At 43.7% G+C, this 12,958-nt stretch overlaps 1 protein-coding gene across 1 annotated transcript in view; it reads left to right on the top strand.

Annotated features, from left to right (window-relative positions):
* The window catches only part of LOC120029349 (kinesin-like protein KIF20B), a 59,439-nt gene extending 54,238 nt beyond the window's left edge, over positions 1-5,201 (top strand). The window contains exons 32-33 of the mRNA XM_038974581.1: positions 1,053-1,192; positions 4,756-5,201. Coding sequence (XP_038830509.1) covers positions 1,053-1,192; positions 4,756-4,836 — 221 coding nt within the window. The 3' untranslated portion in view covers positions 4,837-5,201. The remainder of the gene's footprint in view (positions 1-1,052; positions 1,193-4,755) is intronic.
* Positions 5,202-12,958: the final 7,757 nt, after the last annotated feature.

The raw sequence follows: 12,958 nt of genomic DNA, 5'->3' as shown, positions 1-12,958 counted from the left end.
TCTCTCTCTCTCTCTCTATCCGTCCGTCCACAGTCTCTCTCTCTCTCTCTCTATCCGTCCGTCCACAGTCTCTCTCTCTCTCTCTCTATCCGTCCGTCCACAGTCTCTCTCTCTCTCTCTCTATCCGTCCGTCCACAGTCTCTCTCTCTCTCTCTCTATCCGTCCGTCCACAGTCTCTCTCTCTCTCTCTCTATCCGTCCGTCCACAGTCTCTCTCTCTCTCTCTCTATCCGTCCGTCCACAGTCTCTCTCTCTCTCTCTCTATCCGTCCGTCCACAGTCTCTCTCTCTCTCTCTCTATCCGTCCGTCCACAGTCTCTCTCTCTCTCTCTCTATCCGTCCGTCCACAGTCTCTCTCTCTCTCTCTCTATCCGTCCGTCCACAGTCTCTCTCTCTCTCTCTCTATCCGTCCGTCCACAGTCTCTCTCTCTCTCTCTCTATCCGTCCGTCCACAGTCTCTCTCTCTCTCTCTCTATCCGTCCGTCCACAGTCTCTCTCTCTCTCTCTCTATCCGTCCGTCCACAGTCTCTCTCTCTCTCTCTCTATCCGTCCGTCCACAGTCTCTCTCTCTCTCTCTCTATCCGTCCGTCCACAGTCTCTCTCTCTCTCTCTATCCGGGCCATCCACAGTCTCTCTCTCTCTCTCTATCCGTCCATCCACAGTCTCTCTCTCTCTATCCGTCCATCCACAGTCTCTCTCTCTCTATCCGGTCCATCCACAGTCTCTCTATCCGGGCCATCCACAGTCTCTCTCGCTCTCTGTTCATCCACAGTCTCTCTCGCTCTCTGTTCATCCACAGTCTCTCTCTCTGTCCATCCACAGTCTCTCTGTCTGGCCTTGCCTGGCCCCAGAGCTGTTTGTGCTTTTACCTACTCCATAGTCCTTGTCAAGCATGGCAATTCCATAATAAGCTGGCAATAGAAGGGAAACAGACTGGAATCCCAGGTGTATTGTTTCTGGCCCACAGTAATGGCTTGCTCTGGCTTGACCCTTTTAGTGCCCTATGCTGCTGAGCTTTTTTTAAAGCCCTTCACGTCCCTCTTTCTCTTTGCAGCTAAAAAGATAATGGGATTGGTGAGCGGGAAATCCCCAGAGACGGAGAGCGGTGCATCCATGAGCTTCAGACCCAAGAAGTCCAAGAGGAAGCTTTACAGACCAGATATCTCCTCCCCGATGGACTTCCCCTCCCACCCGGTGAGAACTCACAGCCAGCTGCCCATCCGTACGATTAGGCTTGGTCGACATGGCAACAACATAGCACAATGTTTAACATTTTTATAGAATAATAGACGTTTTAAATATGTTTTATCCGTAGTGCAGGACGTTAGGATGGCTACAAATGAATTCCAAGTGGTTTTTAATGGGCTTTATCCATTCTGATTTGTTTATACTGGACCAAAACTTGACAGACAAAGTGGTCCAATTTGTATAACTTTTAGTTTATTTAGTACTGGATCAACAAGTCTTTATCGAAGGTATTGTAATAAATCCCTAGCTGGATGTGTATTCATCCATACGATATGTGGCTGCTCCAAACCTGGGCCAACACCCATTTTATTGGGACAGTAGGGCTTCCTGTTTAGAGTTATTCACCACCCAGGGTGCTTGATCAAAGTATTTCATTTTAGATCTGTTTTATCCCAGTGTGTCGGGTGTGTAACCACACAGGAAGGTCACGTAGACAACCCGATCAGTTCAGGTCTGATGCTGGGCAGCCTTGCACTATGGGTAATGATTCCCTTTTATATGGTGGGTGTCATGCAAGACATACGTGTTGATTTTTAACTTCAGTTGTAAATAATGTAATGAAACAGGCAGGGGGAGCAGGTCTGGAACCCTCGACCTTCTAGTCCGAAGTCCGACGCGCTATCGACTGTGCCCGCAAAAACATGCTCGCGAGGCGGAGTCGATATCCGCGCTTATCAACCCAGGGTCGTTACACTATAGGTCAATCTTAAAGATACGTTAGAAAGGTTTTGTATAATTTGAGACACTTGTTTTTAAAAGTAGGGCTCGGAAATCGGGACGCCGAAAATGATGCACAATTGTGTACAACGTCCTCTGTTTTTTAATGAAATGTTACTAGATCGTTCTGCTCTAGAACGTAGTGAAGTACGGGTCAATTCAAGAGGGTGCTACTAAATCAACGTCAAAACCGATTTTTCTTTTGCCCTGAGACATTATGAATCACATTCAATGAATCATTTAGATTTGTTCTCTACAATATTACAACTTTAAACACACTTTGTTAGTTGACCGTGTTGATGAAATGAGAATGGTAATTTGTAGTTTAGATTGTGCTGCTCTTGGCTGTATCTCTTCCTTATTTCGGCGTTAGGAGGTGGGTAACGTATATCAGGGGGCATTTTCCGCGCTTTGGATCGATCGAAATCAACTTGATACCCTCGTCATGTTCATCTCCAGATCCGTGGCTTTTTGTTCCTCTAACCCCGGTCAATCGATGTTGAGAGGGGCCGTTTCCATGGCGATTTAAAAGGGAAGACTCGGAAATTCACAATGGAAACTAGGAACGCATTTTTTCCCCCGGGGAGGGTGTATATATTGAAATTTAATCGGTTAACTTTGGTAATTAATGTATACCCAGTATATAAGCTCCATTTGATTTTTGTATTCTGGGGATATTATTTACGGAAGAGCCCGTATCACACACTAACCTGCAGCCACTAGCTAGCTTGTCTGTTGACGTTGGAAGTTAGCGTCGTTCTGCCCACGGAGCAGTGACAGAGTTCTATTGAGCAGCGACCACTTTCTGACCATGATGACGTTATGTTCTCTTTAATCATGCTAAATTCTCTGAGTAAATCGTCTAACTTTTGAACTGTGTGTGTGTATATGTGTGTGTGTATATATATATACACACACACCCACCCACCCACACACACACACACACACACACATATATATATATATATATATATATATATATATATATATATATATATATATATACTGCTCAAAAAAATAAAGGGAACACTAAAATAACACATCCTAGATCTGAATGAATGAAATATTCTTATTAAATACTTTTTTCTTTACGTAGTTGAATGTGCTGACAACAAAATCACACAAAAATGATCAATGGAAATCAAATTTATCAACCCATGGAGGTCTGGATTTGGAGTCACACTCAAAATTAAAGTGGAAAACCACACTACAGGCTGATCCAACTTTGATGTAATGTCCTTAAAACAAGTCAAAATGAGGCTCAGTAGTGTGTGTGGCCTCCACGTACCTGTATGACCTCCCTACAACGCCTGGGCAAGCTCCTGATGAGGTGGCGGATGGTCTCCTGAGGGATCTCCTCCCAGACCTGGACTAAAGCATCCGCCAACTCCTGGACAGTCTGTGGTGCAACGTGGCGTTGGTGGATGGAGCGAGACATGATGTCCCAGATGTGCTCAATTGGATTCAGGTCTGGGGAACGGGCGGGCCAGTCCATAGCATCAATGCCTTCCTCTTGCAGGAACTGCTGACACACTCCAGCCACATGAGGTCTAGCATTGTCTTGCATTAGGAGGAACCCAGGGCCAACCGCACCAGCATATGGTCTCACAAGGGGTCTGAGGATCTCATCTCGGTACCTAATGGCAGTCAGGCTACCTCTGGCGAGCCCATGGAGGGCTGTGCGGCCCCCCAAAGAAATGCCACACCACACCATGACTGACCCACCTCCAAACCGGTCATGCTGGAGGATGTTGCAGGCAGCAGAACGTTCTCCACGGCGTCTCCAGACTCTGTCACGTCTGTCACATGTGCTCATGTGCTCAGTGTGAACCTGCTTTCATCTGTGAAGAGCACAGGGCGCCAGTGGCGAATTTGCCAATCTTGGTGTTCTCTGGCAAATGCCAAACGTCCTGCACGGTGTTGGGCTGTAAGCACAACCCCCACCTGTGGACGTCGGGCCCTCATACCACCCTCATGGAGTCTGTTTCTGACCGTTTGAGCAGACACATGCACATTTGTGGCCTGCTGGAGGTCATTTTGCAGGGCGCTGGCAGTGCACCTCCTTGCACAAAGGCGGAGGTAGCGGTCCTGCTGCTGGGTTGTTGCCCTCCTACGGCCTCCTCCACGTCTCCTGATGTACTGGCCTGTCTCCTGGTAGCGCCTCCATGCTCTGTACACTACGCTGACAGACACAGCAAACCTTTTTGCCACAGCTCGCATTGATGTGCCATCCTGGATGAACTGCACTACCTGAGCCACTTGTGTGGGTTGTAGACTCCGTCTCATGCTACCACTAGAGTGAGAGCACCGCCAGCATTCAAAAGTGACCAAAACATCAGCCAGGAAGCATAGGAACTGAGAAGTGGTCTGTGGTCACCACCTGCAGAATCACTCCTTTTTTGGGGGTGTCTTGTTAATTGCCTATAATTTCCACCTTTTGTCTATTCCATTTGCACAACAGCATGTGAAATGTATTGTCAATCAGTGTTGCTTCCTAAGTGGACAGTTTGATTTCACAGAAGTGTGATTGACTTGGAGTTACATTGTGTTGTTTAAGTGTTCCCTTTATTTTTTTGAGCAGTGTATATATATATATATATTATACACACACACACACAGTCGTGGCCAAAAGTTTTGAGAATGACACAAATATTTATTTTCAAAGTCTGCTACCTCAGTTTGTATTACATCCTGCAAAATATATCTCCCCCCCCCCCCCCCACTGTAATTGGTATGTTAGAAATATGTAAGTGCTTATGTTTATTCTCCTGAACTGTTGACCTCTGTCTCAGATCATCAGTGGAAGTCCAGACGAGAGAGAGGGTGACCATCTCATCATCAAGAGGAAACTCCGGACTCGGACGGCTAAATGAGTCGACTTCTCTGTTCCACAGCGATGATGTCATCCATGCTCTAAAAGTAAAACAGGGAAATGAACTAATCGATGTTGTTTGGTGTAATGAAGGACATGTTGGCGTTTACTTAATATCGGTTAGGTAGTTATCAGTTGTTGTTTTCTTATAGCCTTCATTTATCACTTTAATTTATATTCCATTTCTATGTATATAATATTCCACATAGTGTGATTTCTTTCTTTCATTTGTGTGATTTAACACTATCATTTTTTTGAAACCAAGTATTGTTATTCTCAGTCCAGAACATTTTGGTAACGCGCTCCTCTGAAGATATACACGTCAACGATATTCATGGTAAATAAACACGAGGTGTTTTTTGTTGTTGTTGTGCGTAATGAATGTCTTACTAGGGACAACCACTACCGAATCCTATTTTGGTGGTAAACGTGATGATAATGCATGGTGTAACATAGATATTAGGGCCCTGTTCAATCAGCGTCGTATCTGGGGGGTAAGACAGAACAGCATTACAAAAAATGCTCTTTTGGTTTCACACCGTAAAACATTTTATTTCCTAAATTTAATCTAAATACAAATAAATGTTTATCCCAGAATCTACAATTTTTTGGGATTACACCGAACCCTTTGACTGCTATTCATATGTAGTACTGCAAACATATTCCAAGGCGAGTTAATAAAACACTACTATTCCTCCAAAATGATTCCAGTGTCTCGGATAACTTCAGTAACAAACGATATTCTAACCACGTCATCAAGTATTGTCACCATCCGTATTTATACTCTGAAATCCCCTCGGCAGTCACTGTATTGCTTTTTCCACTTACTCATAGAATATTTTTAAATGCATCCGAATAAGTGAAAAATCAAGGCAAGGCAGCTGTCGATAGAAGAGGGGGGGGGAGAGAAGGCTTGTGACACCCAGAGCTCTGTTCTGGGACGGACGTCACCGTTACGTTCATACAGCAGGGACTAGGTGTTCTTCTGCTTTTTACTTTCTCTGCAAAGGTGTTTTTTTTTTTTTGTGGAAGTGATTTATAAGGAGCCTGACAATCATGGTTTTCACACCTTTTTTTTTTAATGAGGAAGATATTCATCTGTCAGAATTCTGGGTTTTGGCAGTTGGTATCGGCTCAGAATTAGAGATATAGGCCTCAGTCAGCAAGTGATGTATTATGTACTATCTTAACCGGCAGATTTTCTGTGTGCTTCGTGACCCAGGAGAGGATGAAAGGGGTGTAAAGGGATAGTTCACCCAAATTACATTTCGCTGTCCTTACCCTTTAAATCCAAAGGCCTCATTAGGAAACGACACAATGGCACATACAGCACTGTAAAGATGACAGATGGGCTACACCACTAGAGGTAAAGATGACAGACGGGCTACACCACTAGAGGTAAAGATGACAGACAGGCTACACCACTAGAGGTAAAGATGACAGACAGGCTACACCACTAGAGGTAAAGATGACAGACGGGCTACACCACTAGAGGTAAAGATGACAGACGGGCTACACCACTAGAGGTAAAGATGACAGACGGGCTACACCACTAGAGGTAAAGATGACAGACAGGCTACACCACTAGAGGTAAAGATGACAGACGGGCTACACCACTAGAGGTAAAGATGACAGACAGGCTACACCACTAGAGGTAAAGATGACAGACGGGCTACACCACTAGAGGTAAAGATGACAGACGGGCTACACCACTAGAGGTAAAGATGACAGACGGGCTACACCACTAGAGGTAAAGATGACAGACGGGCTACACCACTAGAGGTAAAGATGACAGACGGGCTACACCACTAGAGGTAAAGATGACAGACGGGCTACACCACTAGAGGTAAAGATGACAGACGGGCTACACCACTAGAGGTAAAGATGACAGACGGGCTACACCACTAGAGGTAAAGATGACAGACAGGCTACACCACTAGAGGTAAAGATGACAGACGGGCTACACCACTAGAGGTAAAGATGACAGACGGGCTACACCACTGTAGAGGTAAAGATGACAGACATGCTACAGCACTGTGGAGGTAAAGCTGACATAGATGTGTGACTGAAGAGCATTCGTAAATCTCCCAATCAATGCTGCTTGATCTTCCCCATATACTCGGAGCCAAGTCAAAGACAAGTTTTCTCTCTATAATCACGAGCCGGTACTGTTCGATTTAGCTATGCTATCTCTTCCCACACAGCTGCACCATTGTACCATCTGAATGTCAGTTCCAGCTTCCTGTTCTCCAAAGACGGCGAAAGTGTCTGTGTCAATCTAGTTATGACTCCAAACTGAGAAGTGGAGATGCAGCTTCTGCTGACAGTACAAAAGGTCATCGGGGTAAAGAGGGAGAAAGTCCACAATTCAAAGGATCACAGTATCTACTGTTGTGTTTGCAGGGCAGGCTGCTCTGTGCATGTGTTGAATCAGGCTGGTCTCATAGACTAGAGTTACATAATAAATGAAAATCCAGGACACTCAAATTAAAGGGAAAGGGGGGGATACCTAATTCAGTTGTTCAACTGAATGCATTCAACTGAAATGTGTCTTATCAACACAACCCCTCTGTTGGTTAACTGCCTTGCTCAAGGGCAGAATAAGTCAACTCAGCAAAAAAAGAAACGTCCCTTTTTCAGGACCCTGTCCTTCAAAAGATAACTCGTAAAAATCCAAATAACTTCACAGATCTTCATTGTAAAAGGTTTAAACACTGTTTCCCATGCTTGTTCAATGAACCATAAACAATTAATGAACATGCTCCTGTGGAACGGTCGTTAAGACACTAACAGCTTAGTAGGCAATTAAGGTCACAGTTATGAAAACTTAGGACACTAAAGAGGCCTTTCTACTGACTCTGAAAAACACCAAAAGAAAGATGCCCAGGGTCCCTGTTTATCTGCGCGAACGTGCCTTAGGCATGCTGCAAGGAGGCATGAGGACTGCAGATGTGGCCAGGGCAATAAATTGCAATGTCCGTACTGTGAGACGCCTAAGACAGCGCTACAGGGAGACAGGACGGACAGCTGATCGTCCTAGCAGTGGCAGACCACGTGTAACAACACCTGCACAGGATCGGTACATCCGAACATCCCACCTGTGGGACAGGTACAGGATGGCAACAACAACTGCCCGAGTTACACCAGGAACGCACAATCCCTCCATCAGCGCTCAGACTGTCCGCAATCGGCTGAGAGAGGCTGGACTGATGGTTTGTAGGCCTGTTGTAAGGCAGGTCCTCACCAGACATCACCGGCAACAACGTCGCCTATGGGCACAAACCCACCGTCCCTGGACCAGACAGGACTGGCAAAAAGTGCTCTTCACTGACGAGTCGCGGTTTTGTCTCACCAGGGGTGATGGTCGGATTCGTGTTTATCGTTGAAGGAATGAGCGTTACACCGAGGCCTGTACTTTGGAGCGGGATTTGGAGGTGGAGGGTCCATCGTGGTCTGGGGCGGTGTGTCACAGCATCATCAGACTGAGCTTGTTGTCATTGCAGGCAATCTCAACGCTGTGCATTACAGGGAAGACATCCTCCTCCCTCATGTGGTACCCTTCCTGCAGGCTCATCCTGACATGACCCTCCAGCATGACAATGCCACCAGCCATACTGCTCGCTCTGTGCGTGATTTCCTGCAAGACAGGAATGTCAGTGTTCTGCCATGGCCAGCGAAGAGCCCGGATCTCAATCCCATTGAGCACGTCTGGGACCTGTTGGATCGGAGCGTGATGGCTAGGGCCATTCCCCCCAGAAATGTCCGGGAACTTGCAGGTGCCTTGGTGGAAGAGTGGGGTAACATCTCACAGCAAGAACTGGTAAATTTGGTGCAGTCCATGAGGAGGAGATGCACTGCAGTACTTAATGCAGCTGGTGGTCACACCAGATACTGACTGTTACTTTTGATTTTGACCCCCCCCCCCCCACCTTTGTTCAGGGACACATTGTTCCATTTCTGTTAGTCACATGTCATTGGAACTTGTTCAGTTTCCGTCTCAGTTGTTGAATCTTGTTATGTTCATACAATATTTACACATGTTAAGTTTGCTGAAAATAAATGCAGTTGTCAGTGAGAGGACATTTCTTTTTTTGCTGAGTATATATGTTACGTTTGGTATGGTTACTTAAGGCGAAAACGGAAGTAGGATGGGTAGGCGTATAATGTGAATGTCTGGCAATGTGTTAGAATCTCATCACGGACATCTTTCGCATTTTAGAAACTTTGCGACTACTTAGCGTGTTAGCTAAACCCCTTTAATCTAATTCCTAACTTTAACCCCTAGCTGGGCATTGTGTCAAGAAGCAGTGCGGCTTGACGGGGTCGTGTTTCGGAGGACGCACGGCTCTCGACCTTCGCCTCTCCCGAGTCCGTACGGGAGTTGCAGCGATGGGACAAGACTGTAACTACCAATTGGATACCACGAAATTTGGGAGATTGGTAAAAAAAGTAACATATCACACTAATTTCAGTGTCCCAGATTTCCATTTACTGTGTTACGTCTACCCCTGAGTCCAGGTTGGTTGAATCAGATTGAGTGCCTTCATGGTTGAAATCTTTGTAGTCCCAAAGCCCCTGCAGGAAGGTGACATTCAGGCGCATTAAGCAGGAAAGAGTGATGTCAGATTCGCTTTTCTCCTTCACTTGTTTCAGAGGAAACCACAGCTGTTTGTTCCCATCTTTTAAGAAACATGCCTTTACCCCTTTTACACACAAAAAGCTTATTTCTCTCATTTTGTGAAGAAATTTGTTTACATCCCTGTTAGTGAGTATTTCTCCTTTGCCAAGATAATCCATCCACCTGACAGGGGTGGCATATCAAGAAGCTGATTAAACAGCATGGTCTTTACACAGGTGCACCTTGTGCTGGGGACAAAAGGCCACTCTAAAATGTGCAGCTTAATCACACAACACAATGCCACAGATGTCTCAAGTTTTGAGGGAGCGAGCAATTGGCATGCTGACTGCAGGAATGTCCACCATAGCTGTTGCCAGAGAACTTAATGTTAATTTCTCTACCATAAGCCGCCGCTTTCATTTTAGATCATTTGGCAGTACGTCCAACCGACCTCACAACAGCAGACCACGTGTATGGCGGCATGTGGACGAGCGGTTTGCTGATGTCAACGTTGTGAACAGAGTGCCCTGTGGTGGCGGTGGGATTATGTTATGAGCAGGCATAAACTACGGACAACAAACACAATTGCATTTTATTGATGGCAATTTAAATGGACAAAATCTGTGACCAGATCCTGACGCCCATTGTTTTAAACGTGTCTGACCAACAGATGTATATTTGTATTCCCAGTGAAGGGAAATCCATTGATTAAGGCCTAATGAATGTATTTCAATTGACTGATTATCCTCATATGAACTGTAACTCTGTAAAATCAAAGAAATTGTTACATGTTGCATTTTATATGCCCAGCTAGCTCATAACGTTCTGAGAACCATACTGTATGTTTCTTAGAGCTTGGTGAGCAGTGTGGTTGTCCTAATGGTTATTTTGCATACAACCTTCCCACAACCTTCTGGGAATGGTTTAGGATAGTTGCTTGGCTTGGGAACAGTCTCAGCACATTTAAGCAACGGGTATTGGTTTTTCAATACTTTAACAGAACGTTTCCTAAATGTTCAAACATGGTTACATTTAATTTCAATTTTGGTAATGTTCTAATTTCAGTACTTCAGCATAACGTTTCCTACAGGTTTTCTCATGGTTCTATTTAAAGTCGTGTTGATGCCATGCTGTGTTGACTTAGGTCTCTCTTTATGTAGTGTTGTGTTGTCTCTCCTGTCATGATGTGTGTTTTGTCCTATATATATATTTTTTTTTAAATCCCAGGCCCCGTCCCAGCAGGAGGCCGTCATTGTAAATAAGAATTTGTTTTTAACTGACTTACTTAGTTAAATTACGGTTAAATAAAAATAAATAAAAAACATTGTTTCGAGAACGTTAAGAAAACGTTCCAATAAAAACCACAAGAAAACGTTAACATTCAGAGAACGTCTAAGAATGTTATTTAAAAACATTCTCAGTCCACCAACAAAACTCTATCTATCTTGTTTGGTGTCTTCAGTTGTCTTGGCAGAGCCACTAATTGGTTAATTAATTAATTACACACCTGATCTTAATGAGTGTTTGTTTACTTTGAAATGGGGTCTGTTTGAATAGACTAAAATCAACAGCTTTGTATGAGTAAAAACAAAACATGTCATGCTAGCTCCATCCTGGTGGTGCAGTGGACTAATTCCATGTATAGACAACAGAAGATCATAGGTTTGAATCTCACTGACGCTGTGCCACAATAAAAGAGAAATATGAGAAACGTTCTCAGAACCTCCCTGCAACCCAAAAAAATGTACGTTCCCAGAACAGTCAACATTTTCTCTTCCGTTCTCAGAACCTTTAAAAAAAAAAAAAATCAGTTTTACTGGTCAGGAAAGTTATGTCTTCGTTCCCAGAACCAATGGGAAACCAAAAACGTACGTTCCCACAACTTTGAAGGAACCAAATGTGCTAGCTGGGTGTAGATCAGCAGTGTAGCTGTAGGCCAAGGTTAGCAGGGAGCTACGCAACTCAAATGAGTACAGCTGCGGGCTAATTTCACTGTCTCGTGAAAAGAGAAAGAGACAAAGCCAATTCTCTGAGGAGACCCATGCGTTTGTCTGCCAGCGGGCCACAACTGGGCTTTAGTTCTACCACCACAATGATGCAATTACTGTTTTACTGTTTTAAGGGGGGATTTAAACCAACATGGCAGCAAATCAACAAAAACACTTTTCCTCCAGCCCAATGAAAAGACATGTTAATGACTCTGAGTTTGTATGACAACTTAACTCAGTACTGTTTCTCAGGCCTACTGAGACCCACTTTAGGGTGTGGGATTCCATTTTTTTTTATAGAATTTATTTGGGTCAAAAACAAGATGTACAATGTATTCCCAGAGGATAGCGCTTAAAGTATTCATTCATTAAAACACTTGTTTCCAAAGTGGTCCTCGATCAATGGTAAAAAAAACAAAAAACATTTAGTGATTTAAAAAAGACAAAATTACAAAACAACTACGTTATAATTCATTTTGACATACCAGAAAAGTGGCACTATACATCTGATGAATCTGTTGAATGATAATACACAGATACAACCCAGCTAGCAGATAACGTTCTGAGAACCATTTGTCTCTTAGAGCTTGGTGAGAGTGTGGTTGTCCTAATGGTTATTATGTATACAACCTTCCGACAACGTTCTGAGAACTATGTTTCTTTGGTGGGAATGTCAGTACTATAGCATTACATTGCCTACAGCTTTCGTCATTGTTCTACTTAAAGTAATGTTCTCAAATTGTTCCGGAAAACGTTAACAATGTTCTTCTGTGCTAATGCCAGTACTTCAACATAAAGTTTGCTACAGGTTTCCTCGTGGTTCTATTTAAAGTCATGTTCAGAGAACGTTAAGAAAACGTTCCATTAAAAACCACAGAAAACATTTGGAATGTTCGAAGGATGTTCTAAGAATGTTCTATAAAAACATATACATTTATCTTGTTAAGTGTGTTCAGGTGTGTTGGCCACGCCCACTAATTGGCCACACCTGATTTTAATGAGCGCTTGTTTCCTTTGAGGAATAGAGTCTTGTTTGAATTAACGGCTTTGTATGAGTTTAAGAAAACATGTCATGCTAGCTCCATCCTAGTGTGTAGTGGACTAATTCCATGGACAGAGAACAGAAGATCATAGATTCAAATCTCACTGACTTTGTGCCAAATTAAAAATGTGTTTGCATGATTTAATGCGTATCTGATTTGGAGATCAAATCAATTAAATTAAGCTCGCAGTGTTATTAAAAGTCTTATTGAAACATGTCAAATTGTTATTGAATTATCTTCAAATAACCTATAATATCCATTAGCAGAAACGTTAATAAAACCACCAACGATTACTTTCAGGGAACCAATAGTAAAACGTTCTCAAGTCCTGACTGCAACTTAAAAAATGTATGTTCCCAGAACAGGCAGAGTTTTACTGGTCAGGGCACTTATGGCTTCATTCCCAGAAGCAAAATGCCTTCCTCACCATCTTAAACATTTAAAATCTTAAAAACATTTTAAAAGGAAGGCATT

Source organism: Salvelinus namaycush, chromosome 35 (assembly GCF_016432855.1).
Source record: "Salvelinus namaycush isolate Seneca chromosome 35, SaNama_1.0, whole genome shotgun sequence".
In the NCBI taxonomy this organism is placed as follows: Eukaryota; Metazoa; Chordata; class Actinopteri; order Salmoniformes; family Salmonidae; genus Salvelinus; species Salvelinus namaycush.
This window is presented reverse-complemented; position numbering and strand designations above follow the sequence as displayed.